Source organism: Brachyhypopomus gauderio, chromosome 13 (genome assembly GCF_052324685.1).
Source record: "Brachyhypopomus gauderio isolate BG-103 chromosome 13, BGAUD_0.2, whole genome shotgun sequence".
NCBI lineage: Eukaryota > Metazoa > Chordata > Actinopteri > Gymnotiformes > Hypopomidae > Brachyhypopomus > Brachyhypopomus gauderio.
In genome coordinates this window covers 8,356,520-8,373,688 of record NC_135223.1, presented here as the reverse complement: position 1 = coordinate 8,373,688, position 17,169 = coordinate 8,356,520, and the positions used below count along the sequence as shown (strand labels likewise).

Sequence of the window (17,169 nt, the reverse complement as noted above, 5' to 3'; positions counted from 1 at the left end):
ATATCTGGTCAACTGATTTATGGATGAAGAAAGGCGACAAATCAATCAATAAATGTGCAGCATAAAAATAAAATAAATAAATGCATAAATATTCAACATAAAATTGTCATCCCGGTAAGGAGAAAACACCGCAATGGTTTTCAAATTAAATGGGCGAATACAAGCGCCAAACCACAAAAGAGATAACCTAGACCTCCGCCAAAAAGCAACACGGGAAAAGAGACACAAGAAGCAAACAAACAAGTCAGCAGAGAGACACTGCTGTCTTCCTTAAGTAGGGAGAAACATGGACGTAATTTTGATTTCATAGGTGGGGTCGGAGCGGTCGTTTTCTGCATGGTCCTAGCGCTAGATTCTACGCTATTTAGATGTTAGTTTTTTAACCCTTAAAAAGTGGGGGGGGGACATGGCTTCGTCACTATTTAAATATTTGGTTTTAACTGTAAAAACTGGGGGGGACCAAAACTGGCTTTTGAAAAAGTGGGGGGGACATGTCCCCCCCCCCCCCCCCAAATTACGTCCGTGGGGAAAAAGACAGGTGCTGGTCATCACCGCTGATTGCGCTGATGAGAGCTGGCTCGTGAGCTCCTCCCGGTGGTGGTAGATGGCACAGCCCTGACACTATGTTATTTATTTATTTATTTATTCCTGATTTGACTGATTTAAGGATTTATTTTTTTCTGGATTTATGCCTCTATGTTAATGAGGTGGGTGCAACTATTGCAGTTATAACTTGCTATTGGTCGGCGTTGGGTGGGGGTGAGCTGCAAGCACCAGACGTTGCAAAATGATAGAATGTGAACTAAGAGATAAATGGAGTATGGGAGATTGAGCTGAGGGTCCATTTTAATCCCAAGATTAGTAACTGTTGTAGACAGAGGCAGATTGTGACTGGACATTGTTACTGAAGATGATTGAATTTGGTGTGAGGTACCGATTAACATCAGTTTGGTTTTTGTACTGTTTGAAGAAACTTCAAGACATGAACTGAGGATTGGAACTGTTGATAATGATGGGGCAACAAAGTCAAAGTCAAATTTATTTATATAGCGCTTTTCACAACACACGTTGTCACAAAGCAGCTTTACAATCGTATGGGTCCAGATCCCTAATGAGCAAGCCAAAGGCGACAGTGGCGAGGAAAAACTCCCTAGGGTGGGGATTAGGAAGAAACCTCGGGAGGACCAAGACTCAAAAGGGAACCCATTCTCCATTGGGCGGCCCGTTAACACAAGTCCGTGGTTGCAGGGTGGTTCCACAGTTCCACAGCAACAGTCAAGGCTCCTGTTCCCCGGCCAAGCAGCCACAGTCCCCTCGGTGCAGGCAGTGGGCCTCAGGTGGGCCAGCATCAGCACGATCCCTCGTGGCAACGGCTCATCCAACCCCGGCATCGGCACATCCACCGGCAAGCCAGACCATCCCCCAGGTGCCTGCAGGTGCCTGTATCCAATCGTCTTGGGTAGAGGCATGCAAGAAGATAGAAATACAGACTGAGTGGACATGGATTTAAACCACCATTAATTTAAATGTACATAGCTCACGTGCCAGAGATGAGCATGTGGCTCCGGCAGGCTAATCTATAGCAGCATAACTAAAGGGAGGGGTTCAGAGGTGACCACAGGCATGAGGGCTCACTGAGACATTGCTTTCCAGTCAAGTCATTGTCACAAATAGAGTGATGCCATGACACAGCTGGATGACAGCATCAACATCTCAGATCACCAGAAATCTCAATGTCTGGGGGCCCCCAAGCCCCTACACCTTACAAGGGGAATATTAGCTGAAGGCTTGATTAAATAGGTGAGTCTTAAGTCTAGATTTAAAGATTGGAACTGTGTCAGAATCTCAGATTGGAGCTGGAAGGCTATTCCATAATTGGGGGGCTTTAAAAGAGAAAGCTCTGCCTCCGGCTGTAGTCTTACAAATTTTGGAACTAGGAGAAATCCAGCATTTTGGGAGAGCAAAGGGCGAGATGGGTTGTAGTTAACGCCTTATAGGTTAACAGAAGAACTTTAAATTCAATGCGAAATTTAATCGGAAGCCAGTGTAATGCGGCGAGAGTGGGACTAATATGATCGAATTTCCTGGACTCGAGCTGCAGCATTTTGTACAAGTTGTAGATTCTTTATGGACTGTTTAGAGCATCCAAATAGAAGACTATTACAGTAGTCCAATCTCGACGAGACAAAAGCATGGACCAGCTTCTCTGTATCAGCTAATGAAAGTAAGTGTCTCAGCTTGGCGATATTACATAAATGGAAAAAGGCAGCCTTGGTGACATTGCATACATGTCCGTCAAATCAAAGATCAGAATCAATAGTGACACCTAAACTTTTTGCAGTAGATTTAGGTGTTACTGAAAAACCATCTAGGGTAAGGGGAATATCAGCCCAATTGCTTCTAGCAGCTTTAGGCCCAAGAATCAGCACGTCAGTCTTGTCAGAATTCAGTTGAAGAAAATTAGATGCCATCCAGTTTTTAATGTCCTGGACGCAGTTCTCAATCTTGCGAGTTGTAGTGATATCATCTGGATTAGAAGATATATACAACTGAGTATCATCTGCGTAGCAATGGAAGCTAATACCATGCCTACGAATGATAGTGCCCAGTGGTAGCATATATAATGAGAATAATATGGGGCCCAGTACAGATCCTTGTGGGACACCATACTTTACTTTAGAATGCTCTGACCATTCATTATTTACTAGTACAAATTGGTAACGATCTGTCAGTTAGGACCTGAACCAGGAGAGTGCTTGACCTCTTATGCCAATGAGTGTCTCCAGCCTAGTAAGTAGATTATTATGGTCAATGGTGTCAAAAGCAGCACTGAGGTCTAGCAGTATGAGAAAAGAAATGTGTCCTTTATCAGAGGATATTAAGAGATCGTTCAATACTTTAGTCAGTGCCGTTTCAGTGCTGTGATGAGCTCTAAATCCAGACTGAAATAACTCTGACATGTTCTGTCTGTCACGCTACGGTCCCCGAACCCTTCCTTTGGGGCGTGTGTTAACGTTGTCTGCGTCTATTCGTCTGCGTCTGTGTACCTCCCTGGGTGCGGGTGCGTCTTGTCATTATCCGTCTCACCTGTGGCTCGTCTCGTCATCACGTGGGGTTGGTGTGGTCTGTCTATTTAATGTGCGTTCGCGCAGTGTCTTGTGCTCGTCGTTGTCTATGTTCTGCACGTCGTGTTTGTGTGCTGAATGTTTCTCGTGCGCTATTGCGCAATCTTTATTTACAATAAAACGTAACCGTGAGTCAACCAGCGGATCCGTGTCTCTTCCGTCTGCCGCCGGCCACCGTTACAGAACGACGAGCCGACCAGAGACACCATGCCAGGATACACCACCCGGCCAAAGAAGGGCAAGAAGCCCAGTAAGCGACGTCACGCCTCTTCCCCTGCACAGCACCGCGGAGCCCCCGTCACCCTCGAAGCGATGCAGCAGGACCCGTTATGTGCGGTTATGCTGCTTCGGGCTCGGGAAGCCAGGACTGAGGAGTTGGCGGACTATTTTCGCAAGACCACGATGCGGTTTTGGAAGGAGCGCCACCCCTCTTCCACCAGAGACCTCTCGCCCCTGAGGGTAGGCTCCCTCGAACTCTGCTCCACGGAGAAGACCCCTGAGAGCGAGTTCGAGGGGGAGGAATCAGAGGGCGAGGAGGAAGAGGAAGACCAGGCTCTCTCAGTTTGTTCCGCCCCCACCGTATACTACGGTGAGGGTGAAGAGGGAGAGGAGGAGGCCTACCCTCCGTCGTTGTACGACGCCTCCACGGTGGACTACGGTGGAGAGGGAGAGGACTACCCGCCGTCGCTAGACGACGTGTCCACCGTCGACTACGGGGAAGAGGAGGAGGAGTCCGAGGAAGAGGACTACATCCCTCCGCCCGTAGGTCCCTCTACCACCGTGGAGGAAGGCGAGGAGCAGGAGTACGACGAGGAGGAGTACCCTCCATCGGAGTGCTCCGCATACCCCGAGGAAGAGGGCTCCTACACTGAGGAGGAGAACCCTCCCCCCTCGGAGCTGTCTGCCGGGACGGTAAAGGGGAGGTGGACTCCTGAGGCGGGCCCATCCTCCGACCGCTCCGAGGGAGAAGAGATGGACTACTCGCGGGGCGGCAGCCCGGAGCAGCCCATGAGCTGGAGCCGGGGCAGTGAGGCGATGGAGACAGAGGGAGAAGACCCCACTGCCGGCTCCAAGGGGCGGTCGAGAGGAGAAGGAGGGATGCCCTACGGCCCACCGAGGGGAGAGACCAGTCGCGCTGCACCTGGCGCGTCGGACAACCGCGCTGCACCTGGCGCGTCGGCCAACCGCGCTGCACCTGGCGCGTCGGCCAACCGCGCTGCACCTGGCGCGTCGGCCGACCGCGCGGCACATGGTGCGCCGCCAGCCGCGCTGCGCCCGGTGGAGGGTTTGCAGCAAGGGCAGGAGGAGCACCGCCCACCGCAGCGCCTGCAGCTCCAGCAGCTCCCGGTCTCTCTCCCCTGATTGCCCTCCTTCTGGCGCGCAGCCTGGCGCCTGTGTCGTGTGTGTCTGTCCCTGTGTTCGTGAGTCTTCCCTTATGTGTGCCTAATCCGTTATTCCCTTTCGTGCCTCTATGTATTAATGTACCAGTTTGTGTGTTTGTGTCCGTCCCGTTAAACGTGTCTAACGTGTTTTCCCCGGTCTTCCCAGGGAGGGTGTTCTAGGCTGTTCGTGGCGGACTCTCCACCGAGGGCGGTCATCTCCCAGACGCAGGACTGGGCGCTTGGTCCTGTTGGCACCCCGGGACGGGTAGTGCCCTTGGTGGGGGCGTCTGTCACGCTACGGTCCCCGAACCCTTCCTTTGGGGCGTGTGTTAACGTTGTCTGCGTCTATTCGTCTTCGTCTGTGTACCTCCGTGGGTGCAGGTGCGTCTTGTCATTATCCGTCTCACCTGTGGCTCGTCTCGTCATCACGTGGGGTTGGTGTGGTCTGTCTATTTAATGTGCGTTCGCGCAGTGTCTTGTGCTCGTCGTTGTCTATGTTCTGCACGTCGTGTTTGTGTGCTGAATGTTTCTCGTGCGCTATTGCGCAATCTTTATTTACAATAAAACGTAACCGTGAGTCAACCAGCGGATCCGTGTCTCTTCCGTCTGCCGCCGGCTACCGTTACACCGTCTGTAAGAAGGAAGAGAGTTGAGAAGAAACTACTTTCTCTAAAATTTTGGATATGAATGACAGATTAGAAATTGGCCTATAGTTGGACAGTTCCTGGGGGTTAAGACCAGGTTTTTAAATTAGCGGCTTGATGACCGCAAGTTTAAATGAACTGGGCACATAGCCCAGGCTCAGAGAATAGTTTATTATAGTAAGCAACGGTTCTACATTGCTATGCAGTAATTCTTTACGTAGATGGGTTGGTACAGCATCTAGTATGCATGTGGAGGGTTTAGCAGATTTCACCAGTGAAATAAGCTCCTCACGACCAATTGGGGAGAAGGACTCTAACAGGGCATCAAAGCTGACCAGACAGCTGTCAAGGTGCATTGGCATGTTGACAGGCTCTGAGATAGCACTACTAATTTTTTCCCTAATTTTATCAATCTTATCATTAAAGAACTTCATAAAATTGTTACTGCTACACTCTAGTGGAATTAGAGAATTGATTTGTTCGTGACTCCTCGTAAGGCTGGAAACAGTTTTAAAAAGGAGTCCTGAATTGTTTTTATGTTTTTCTATTAAGGCCGATAAGTATAAGGACTTTGCCGTATGGAGGGCATGCTTATATTCAATAAGGCTGCTTTTCCATGATAGTCTATACACTTCTAACTTTGAATTTCGCCATTTACGCTCCAGGATCCGCGTGGCTCGTTTGAGACTACGCGTGTGCTCATTGTACCATGGTGCTATTCTTCTCTCAGTGACTCTCTTATATCGTAATGGCGCAACCTTGTCTAAAGCTGTACGAAGGGAAGTCTCAACGTGCTCGGTAAAACGCAACAGCATGGGAGGGAGTGGTGTCAGTCCTTATATCCAGTTGTATATTATCGGCATAGCAGTGAATTGAAACTCCATAATGACTAATAATCTGGCCAATGCGAGCATGTATATTATAAAGAGAATGGGTCCAAGGACTGACCCCTGGGGAACACTGCAGGTCACCACATATGATTTAGATCTTACATATCCGGTGGAAATGTACTCTGATCTGCCAGTAAGATATGACTGAAACCAGGTGAAAGCAGCATCCCTGAGACCAATGGCATGGTTTAAACAGTTAAAGAGTAACATTATCAACTGGAGGTGTATATATGTGCACAGGAGTGTCTATGGGTGTGGTCGAATGTGTGAAGGAATTTATGTTGGGTGAACATGCATGTAGGTGTATATGTGTAAAGGTCTACGTGTGAGGGTGAATTTGAGTGTGTGTATATGTGTATGGGGGAGGGTGTGTGCATGGTAGGGGTGTATAGGGGCGAATGCAAATCTGAGTTTGAGTGTATGGGTGAGGACAGCTGGTTCTGGGACGGGGCTGGCCGTGCCCGGTTCACTCCTGGATGCTCCCCTGAGATCACTGCACCACTCCAGAGGGGGGGCGCCTTGGGGTTCCGGGGTCCGGCTTGGCTCCCCGGCGGGGGGGCGGTTGGCCCGCTCTCCTGGGCGGTTGTGGTTTGGGGCGGCCGGGTGCTCCTCTGCGGGAGGTGGGCCCTGCCGGGTGGTGGGTGGCATTCCGGGCGCGTGGCGCCGTGGCTTTGCCGCTGGCACATGACGGGGGGGCATCCTGGGGGGGGGGGGGGCTCTGTTCCCTCTGGTTCCCCCGGATCTGCGCTCCTTGACTGGTGGGGCGCTGTCCGGGGTCTCTCTCTCCCGCCTGTGGGGGCGGGCATGTGAGGGTTTCTGGGAAGTGCGGCTCTGGTACTCCACCGCTCCTTGGGGGGCCGTGGGCGGGTGGGATTCCCGGGTCTTTCTCTGCCCGCCTCTGGCCTCGGGGGGAATGTTGTCGCAGCTATCCACCCTGGCTGGTAAGTACATTCCATACATCTATCCTATGTTGCACTTTTAGGTTGCACATAAACACACACACTCACACACACCCATACATCGCACTCATTTGTACTATATGTATTTGGTTTACTTTCTGTTCTTCTTTGAAGTGGTCATTTGAGCTGGTTGCGTGTTTTATTTTATTATTATCATTATTATTATTTTTATTTTTTATTATTATTTTTTTTTTTCTCTTCTTTCTTTTCCTGCCTCTTTGTCTTTTCCCTTTTTATTCTTTCTCTCCCCCTCTTTTCTTGGTCCACCTAACCCCAATATCACTTTGCATATTGTTATCACTATATTATATATTGTTATCACTATACTATATGTTGTGTTGTTCAATAATGAGACCTGTTGATTACTTTAAGTCTTTTTCCTTTATTCTCCTTCGTCATCTACTCCCGCTACACTTCTTCTCTTCCCTTCACTCCTCCCCTCTAGCACCCCCTAGCGGGCTCTATAACTATACTACATTTTCCTTCCCTTGTAGGATTTTAACTTCTAGCCCAACTAAATTGAACATCTTGTGGCCTAGTAACATTTCCAACATAGAACCTCACATAATAAAACACGTTTTAAACCACCTTAACTACTAAAACAAAACCATTTCCCACATTATTTTTTTTCAATTCTACATTCTGTAGCGAGCTGGCTTCCTGATAACCCTCCCAGATCTGGTGGTAAGTTCATCTGCAAGTGCGGTTTCCGGTACTGTGACAGTCTCTTGAGGAGTCTCAGTTGGCAAGTGTTGTGACTGTAGTAAATCCTCGGGTGCCCTAATGTCTAAGTCCGGAGTCTCTGGTTCTGGGATGTTGACCTCCCCTATTATGGGTGCATGTCGGAGGTGTTTGACATTCCTCATAACTCTACTTCCATTTTCAGTGTTGACCAGCTCAAAGGAAGAGTCAGAGGTACTCCTTACTATAACATAACGCACATCTTTGTATCTTGAATCCAACTTGTTGTTCTCCAGATTTGCAATGTATACAATGTCTCCGACCTCAAAACCATGTTCTTTTGCTCCATGTTTCTTGTCAGCATACTCTTTCATTTTCTTCTTATATTCATCATGATGCTTTCTTATGTCTCTGTTCTCATTTTCTTCTTCTCCCCAATGAGGTAGTTTGTTGCGCATATCCCTCCCAAAGATGAGATAAGCTGGGGTTTCCCCAGATGCTCTGTGGGTGGTTGTACGATACGCCATCAGGATCTTTGACAGTTCGTCTGTCCAACGCTTTCCTTCACACTCACTGACTCTGAAAGCCTTCTTCAGATAGCGATGGAAGCGCTCAATCTTGCCATTACTCTTTGGATAGTAAGGGGATGCTCTGATATGTTTGATTCCACAGGTTTTCAGAAAAGAGTCAAAAAGAGTGGACACAAATTGCCTTCCATTATCAGTCACTACCTCCAGGGGGTATCCAAACCTTGCAAATATCTTCATTAGTTCTCCAGTAACTGTCTGTGAAGATATATCAGACACAACTACTGCTTCTGGGTAAGACGTATAGTAATCAATTACTGTCAGTATATGCTTATTATCTATAGGGCCTACTAGATCCACACCTAGCTTTGTCCATGGCTTTGGGGGCAACTCCAGTGGCTGAAGTGGTTGATCGTCATGCAGAGGTTGGTTCAGAATGCACGTATTACAGTGTCTAATCAATCTTTCAATGTCAATATCCATATTAGGCCAATAAAATTTGTTTCTCAAAGACTGTTTTGTCCTTACTATTCCTTGGTGTGTTTCGTGTGCAATGTTCATGGCCTGTCTTGTTTTGCTTTTGGGCAGCACAATCCTGTGGGCCCTAAGGATCAGTCCGTTGTGGGTCGACAATTCCTCTGCACATCTCTTATATGGTTGCAACTCCTCCGTCATGTTTGTTGGCCATTGTCCTGTCTCAATAATTGATATAAGTTGGTTCAGAGTATTGTCTTCTTGTGTGTCTTTTCTGATGTCCTCGAGTGTCATGGCTGGTACTTCACTTGCGAGTATGGAGAGTACCCTCTCCATGTATGTGTCAACGTACTTACTACATTCTGCGGCAGACAAGGGCAGTCTAGAGAGAGAGTCTGCTATGTTACATTTACCAACCACGTGTTCAATTTTGTATTCAAATGGATGCAGTCTCATCCCCAGTCTCTGAATTCGTGGTGGCAACATTGTTGCTTTTTCTGGATTGAACATATAGATCAGTGGCTTATGGTCTGTTTGTATGGTAAACTTGCCGCCCCATAGGTATGTTCTAAAGTGCTCTACAGCCCAAACACATCCAAGAGCCTCTCGTTCAATTTGTGAATATCGTCTTTCCGTGGCAGTTAAAGAGCGACTTGCATATGCTATTGGTTTGTTTTGTCCAGTGGACTGTTTTTGAAGTAGAACAGCTCCTAATCCTATTGGACTGGCATCAGCAATTACAGTGGTCGGTGCGTCTAACTTGAAGTAAGCTAGGCATGGTTGACTTACCAGTGCTCTTTTCATGTCTTTAAAAGACTTTTCAGTCTCTGTGGTCCACTGCCATTCTTCACCCTTTCGTGTCAGTCTCCTGAGTGGTTCGGACATGTTTGCATAATCTGGTATGAATTTCATCAAAAATCCACATGTACCTAAAAATGAACGTAGTTGTGAAATGTTCTCGGGTCTTGGTGCCTTGCTTATTGCTTCCACTTTTCTTGGATCAGGCTTTATTCCCTCTCCTGAGATCACATGACCTAGTATTTCAATCTGATTCAATCCTAACACACATTTGTCTTTGTTAAGTGTCAGTCCTCTCTCCTGAAATCTTTTGAACACTCTCCTCAGTCTTTCTTCTAGCTGTTCCTCGTCATCTGCATATAAGACCATGTCATCCATGTAACACACTACTCCCGGCATACCACTAAGCAATAAATCCATAGCCTTCTGATAAGCCTCTGGTGCTGATGATAATCCAAATGGTACCTTTTTGTACCTGTAGCAACCTCGGTGTGTAATGAATGTGGTCAGGTGTCTTGACTCTGGATCTAAGTCAATTTGCCAGAAGCCTTTCCTTGCATCCAGTTTTGCGTAGACTTTAGATCCCTGAACTGCTTGGAGAATGCTATCTACAGTCGGTACTGGGTGTCTTTCCCTAATCACCGCTTTGTTCACCTCTCTGAGGTCTGCACAGAGCCTCAACTCTACTGTATCTTTCTTTGGCGTGAGCAGTAAATTCGAAACCCACTCAGATCCTTCATTTACTTCTTCAATTATGTTCTGTTCAAGCATTTTGTCCAATTCTTGATTCACAGCTTCTTTCATGTGATATGGAATTTGTCTTAATTTCTGTGCCACAGGTGGTACAGACTTATCTACTGTTATCTTGTGTGTGTACCCCTTTACATTTCCCAATCCTTTGAATAGTTCTCCATATTCTTTAAACAGGTTCTGAAATCTTTGAGACTGTTGTACTGCACTGACTGTCTCTCTCTTGTTCAGTATGTTCAGTGTAAAGCTGGACTTCCGTCCTAACAGTGGCTCAGCATTGCCTCTGATCACATAGACATCGTCCTTCATTCTGTTTCCCTTCCAGTAAAATTCAGCTTCGAAAAATCCAATGCATGGTAATGGTGTTTTCTGTCCATATGCATAAAACTTTTTCGTTGTTAATTTCAGCTTTGTGTTTGTTTTGAAAAGTCTATTGTAAAGACTGTCAGATATAAAGTTACTACTACTTCCTGTGTCTATTACCATTCGCACTATTTGTCCATTAATCCGTATTGGTTCTTTTCCTTCAGGGTCAACAGAATAAACAAACTCGTCAGAATCGTCTGAGCTGTATTCATCGACATTTCTCAATCTCTCTGGTTTGGTCCTGCCTGACTCAGATTTTCTTTGTTTTAGATCAGTGTTTCCATAACCACTCTCTTTGTCCGTAGTCTTCTTTCTGCAAACTCGTGCATAATGACCCACTTTCTTGCAATACATGCATTTAGCTGTTCTGGCCCCACAGTCATCTGCCTTGTGGTTAGTCAATCCACATCTGTAACATACATTGTTTTCCTCATCACAATCTCCTTTCTTGACAGGGCCCTTCTTTTCAAACCATTGAGGCTGTGTGTGTCTGTCTTTGGTAAAGTTCACAGTACTATCCTTTAGTCTATTGCCGTCTGACAGCGTTTTGGCTTCTGCTTGTGCAGCTTCAAAAACTCTTGCTACTGTGAGTGTTCTCTCCAATGTAAGTCCATCCTCCTGCAACAGCTTATCACAAAGCCTTCTATTTGCACATTTCTCCACAATTTGGTCCCGTATCATGTCTGATTCTAGCCCTGCAAAGTCACACGATCTGGCCAGTTCCCGGAGTGCATTCACATATGCATCAATAGTCTCGTCCTGAGCCTGAGTTCTCTGTCTAAATTTATGCCTCTCGAGCACTACATTTCTCCGTGGTGTAAAGTATTTGTCCAGCACGGTTATTGTCTGCTGATAAGTGTCCTTCGGACCTTCTAAGTTAGCAAAAATACGTTGGACGGAGGTTCCTATACAATGTAGCAAAGTAGCTCTTCTCACCTCATCCGTGCTGTGTATGGATCCACTGGCAATTTCGAAAATCTTATACGAGTCCATCCACAATTTATATTCCGTGTACAGATCTGCTACTCCCATATTCAAAGAATTTGGTGGTAATATTTGTACCATCGTATTCCCACCTGGCTGTGCTTGTCCATTAGCATTTCCCGTAGGCTCGTCCGCCATTTCATTGTGCAGATCACGCTAACTCTGCTAGCTCACAAAATGCAATCAGGTCCTAAAGTTTCTAAAGTCGGTTCGGAACGTTAAATCCGTGTCGTTCTTCTCTTCACTTTAATGTGTCTTGATTCTTTGTTTATCCTCGTCGCCATAAATGTTGTGTTGTTCAATAATGAGACCTGTTGATTACTTTAAGTCTTTTTCCTTTATTCTCCTTCGTCATCTACTCCCGCTACACTTCTTCTCTTCCCTTCACTCCTCCCCTCTAGCACCCCCTAGCGGGCTCTATAACTATACTACACTATATATTATACAGAATTGTTATAATTGCCATTTAATCTGTACATAAAAACAAAGTTGTCCTCCAAAGATGGGGGGGTGGAGGTGGGCCAAAAAAAAAAAAAAAAACATTATCAACTGTCAAAAGCAGAAGACAGATGAAGGATTAGCACTGACGGGGAGTTCGTATCAGCTGTCATCAGAAGGTCATTTCTGTGACTGAAAATTTTCTAAATAGTTGTTGTATTTGAGATGGTCCTGAATGTAAACGGAAATGACTTTTTCCAATACTTTGGAGATGAAGGGAAGATTGGAGATAGGCCTATAATTAGCAAAAAACGTCAGGGTCAGGTTTTTTGAGAAGCGGTTTGATTACAGCACTTTTTTAGTGAACACGGCACATAACCAGCTTGGAAAGAGTGATTTATCAATGTTGTGACTTAAGGTGGTAAAGTTGGCTTTCACAAAGGCAGTTATAAAGGGGCCCAGTACGGATGTTCTCTCCATCCAGTTCACTAAAATTTTAAAAAGCTCGCGCTGGTGAGCATGCTTAATGTAGTTATTATACAGTGTACATTTGCAATATCTACAGACCATTTAGCAATTAATTATAACCTTTGTATAAACTTTTATGGTAAAACTCAGTTTACATGCTACTGTGAATCAGAACCCCCGCGTTCCGCCATGTTTGAAAACGCTGGAAGCTGGTGGGGTGGGCGTGGCTTGGTTCCAGAGGCGGTCTCAGAGCTCTGTGTCAGTCCGGAATCAGTGACCAATGGAGATTGCAGAGGAACGCCTTCATCTAAGACCCTCCCACACGTGAAATGTGTTCCAAAAGTCAGAAGCAAAAAACGAAGCAGAAGCAAAGAGAGATTCCAGAAGCAAAAGACCTTACTGGGAAAATCCAAATAAACAAAAACAATGGAACCAAAAACTTGTCAAAATGCAAACGAAAATAAGTTTCAAATAACCAATTATATTTAAAATATATACTTTTGATATATTTTTTTCTGTTTTGCATTCATGACATATACTTTCTGCTCTTGGATTTACTTTTGCTTTTGTGGAACTATTGAAACAAAAATCGCGACCGGAAGTCATTCATTTTCAATGAGAGTGAGCGACACCCAGCGACGCGACGCGGCGAAGTGAGCGATTCGAGCGACGCGAACAAGTTGAGCTTGGCTCAACTTTATGCAAATGAGCAGTGACGCGCGGCGGCGACTACCAATCAGAAAGTATGTTTGCACCCTCCTCCGAAACCGCACCTCTGACTTTGGTTCCTACTGATTATTTGTTCCGATTGCAAAATGGAGGAGAGATTAATAGTGGATGTCTCTGGATGTCCCGCACTTTACGATGTTTATTTTTGGAGGGAATACTGTTCATTTGTTAAAAAACATCTGCAATAAATTAGCATATACCCTATTATTGGTTATGATTTTTTTAAATTCCTGTTTGATCTTCGGGTCTGGGGTAAAAAGTAAAAAAAAATACATAAACATTTTAGGTTTATATACTATATGTGTTTTATACACACACTATGTTTTATACACGCACTCCTTTATAATCGTGTGTCCTGTAATCAATAGATTAAAATAAATACTGCGTCCTGCTTTAAAAACGTGATTTGCATATCTGTCACGTGCTGCATGCCGACGTGATGTTGGACACGCCCCCACGCGACGCGATGCTGGTGACTCGGCGACGGAGAGCGATTTTATCGCTTTCGGTGTGAACGCACAGTGAGAGCTGCTTTGCGACGAGGTAGATAACGAGTTTACTGCGCAAGCTACCTGTGGAGCACGTAGTTCCGTATACAACTGAAAAATTGTAAAGTTACAGTCTGTAATGCAGCACAGTCCTCATCAAGTAGATATTGTAGGATGGATCCCGCGCATATTCGTAGTTTCTCCATATTGTAAGTGCTTCCGATTCTTTTCATTTTAGTGATAATTAGATCCTTTATTTTGTGTAATGTACTCCGAGATCTACTGTATGTACACAAGGGACTCCCTGGTATATCGTGGGACGTGGGATCGTGGGACGTCTGTAGAATTATTGAATATAATTATAGAATGATATAATAGGTCGGATGCCTGAATTCTGCAAATACAGTCGATCAAGCTTTTGTCTCCCTATTGTTTACGACCCGTAATCCACACGACCGCGTATTTTTCTCTTTCATTATTTTCATCGTTTTGACGACTTGGTATGCAGCATTTCGCAATGGCATTTCACAGACAGCTGATTAATGTGCACTACATCTGTGAGTTGAACCCTATTCTTAAAATATTATGACGGAGCCTGAATCAGCTTTAGACGTTAATTGGTTATATGGGAAGCAATGACAGTATATGCTGGTAGTTTTTCCCACGGGAACAAATGCAGGCAAATATCCAGACAGCCAAGGGGCGTGGCTGCCAGCTTAACAGACACATATTTGCTCTATGAATGTTTCATGGTTTCCATTCCAATATCTCAACTCGTATTCTTTTGAAGACTTTTGAAATGTAATTTCAATTTTTTTCTTTATATCATCTATCATTTGTATTTAGTTGACAATCATTACAATATGAGTTATGGTTGACTTATTATGAATGAAATGCAAACTAGACTGAATCATCTTGTGTGCTAACATGCCCTTATTGCAGTGATTCTCACTTTGCGTCCCCCCCCCCCCCCCCCCAAAAAAAAAGAGACACACACACTCACTCCACCACCACCCTGGTCACTACTCTCTGCCGCGACTATAAATTCCTTGAAAATGCTTGAATTTTAATGTTGCATTTTCAAGAATTAAAAAAGTGCTGGAATTACGTTACAAATACACAAGAAATATACCACCTAACTCCAGCGGGAAACTTGAGAGCACATGAAGATGTTAATATTGTGCGTTTTGAAAATAAACTAACATGAAATAGAACATGTTATATATGCTAGCTTGGTAGTTAAGTTAGTTTGGTCTACAACTACTATGTTATTATTTGCAAAGTAGCGTAAACATTTTATTCATATGAGTATCACTGCAACTATTTCATGAAATATATTTAAATTTCAAGCCAAAGACTGTTAGGAGGGCAGAGCCCTGTAAAGTGGAAAGGAATAGCCCTGGGGTTGGAATAGGTCTCTATGGACTTGCAGCAAATTCCTCTGAGATTTAAACCTATGCTTCTGGGATTGGAAAGTTTCAACCATGGAGTTTTTTGTGGTTTTTTGATCAGTTAAGGGGCATTTATTAATGCTGAAAACTGCTCACATTGGTATGTCACCCTAAAGCAGCTTGACCTATCTGTCTTTTTCTCCAGTCTGTTCTGGTGGAGTGGGAGTGAGGCAGCCATGTTTGGCCAGGTTCAGTCTCCTCTGTATCCCAACCCTTATCCAGCTGATCTCCATCAACAGTGGGACCTACATGTTCCACATGGGTACAAGCTCCAGCTCACCATCAACTACCTGGACATTGAGCCCTCTGTCAACTGCTTCTATGACTACCTCATGGTCAGTGCAGTCCTATGTGCATTAGTTGTTTGAATTTGAATATTTGAATAGAATTTAGTACATTGCATGTATTTATATTGAACATAGCAAATTATGTGCAAACACACACACACACACACACACACACACACACATATATATATATATATATATATATATATATATATATATATATATATATATATATATATATATATATATATATATATATATATATAGAATATTTCAGTCTGTTGTGTTCATGGACGGAGAGTATACTTTGGATGGAGAGCATGGATTGAAGGAATTAATACCAGGAAGTGAGCAAGAACTTTAAAATCACATTAAACAACAGTTCACCACAGTTTCATGTTTGTGGTTCTGTTGTGTTTGTGTTGTGCTGTCATTATTTCCTTTTCTTAAGGTTCTTCATGGTAAGAAAATTATGGGCAAGTTCTGTGGTCACAATTCCAAAAGTTCACTTCTCCTTGGCAACAAGCCCATCTTGTCTCCTGACAACCATCTTCAGCTGATGTTTGTGAGCGATGAGTCCAACCCAGGCCCTCAGCAGCCAATTGGATTCTCAGCCTTCTACCAGGCTGTGGGTATGTTATAGGGCTGTGGGTACATTATAGGGCTGTGGGTACATTATAGGGCTGTGGGTACATTATAGAGCTGTGGGTACGTTATAGGGCTGTGGGTACGTTATAGGGCTGTGGGTACGTTATAGGACTGTGGGTACGTTATAGGGCTGTGGGTACGTTATAGGGCTGTGGGTACGTTACAAGGCTGTGGGTACGTTACAAGGCTGTGGGTACGTTACAGGGCTGTGGGTACATTTTAGGGCTGTGGGTACATTATAGGACTGTGGGTATGTTATAGGGCTATAAGTCTACTACAGTCTAATTGTTTCTATGTAGTATTTTTCACAATACAATACATCTGAATCTGTATGTGGTTTAACAGTTTCTAAAGTTTGTATATACATATATACATATACACATATACCAGTGGCGGATCCTGGTCCTTCAAGGAGGGGAAGCTCAATTTCGGCCTACATCATAAAATGTGTCGGTTTATTTATACGTAAATTCTACCCGTTCATTTTCAAGAAAATGTTCTGTGACCCTGTCGTACCAACAAGAAACGTTTCTTTCTTCATTTCTTTTAATGAAGAAAATGCCGCTAAGAGGATTAGGAAAATCTCCGGTTCAACTCAAAACGGAGGTTTACACCAAAAAAATGCTGATTCGCTCATTTCGCTGTCAATCAAAAAGGGATTCAGCCTCAGACAGATCATCCAATCATCATGCAGAAGCTGAGCGTCTGGGTCAGCCCACTGCCCCATAGAGAGACGCTGATACACCCACTGCCCTATAGACCCCCAGAGACGCTGAGCGTCCGATGGGCGGGACAAAGCCCAGCATTTATCCAATGACTCGTCTCGTTTCGCTGCACTCTTTGCTTCGCTATTGAACTTTGTAGACGCTCAGCGTCCACACCGTTTAAAGCACCGTGAAGCTGCGGGACTGAATGAGAGGAAAGCCGCATCGTTACCAGCAATAAGAAACTGATTCTGAACAAAAGTTGAGCGCGTTGTAGCGCATATTTAGTCAATGACATGTACACACAACAGTTTATCTTTGATCACTTATTTTTGACATTTTAGGGGAAGCTGAGCTTCCCTTGCAGACTTAGAGC

General features: G+C 44.8%; 1 protein-coding gene and 1 long non-coding RNA gene across 3 annotated transcripts in view; one reads left to right on the top strand and one right to left on the bottom strand.

The window, feature by feature from the left end:
- Positions 1–1,026: 1,026 nt before the first annotated feature.
- LOC143473559 (uncharacterized) lies at positions 1,027–6,497 on the bottom strand. The gene is made up of 2 exons (XR_013120548.1): positions 5,067–6,497; positions 1,027–1,454 (listed from the first exon to the last, which is right to left on the bottom strand). It is a non-coding gene; the product is annotated as an uncharacterized LOC143473559 (long non-coding RNA).
- A 7,126-nt stretch (positions 6,498–13,623) lies between these two features.
- Positions 13,624–17,169, top strand: part of c1r (complement component 1, r subcomponent) — a 10,620-nt gene continuing 7,074 nt past the window's right edge. Inside the window, exons 1-3 of one of the 2 annotated variants that reach the window (XM_076970609.1) lie at positions 13,624–13,758; positions 15,300–15,489; positions 15,893–16,073. In XM_076970609.1, coding sequence (XP_076826724.1) covers positions 15,331–15,489; positions 15,893–16,073 — 340 coding nt within the window. In that variant the 5' untranslated portion in view covers positions 13,624–13,758; positions 15,300–15,330. Of the gene's footprint in view, positions 13,913–15,299; positions 15,490–15,892; positions 16,074–17,169 lie in introns of both variants that reach the window. The other variant, XM_076970608.1, reaches the window with a different exon arrangement.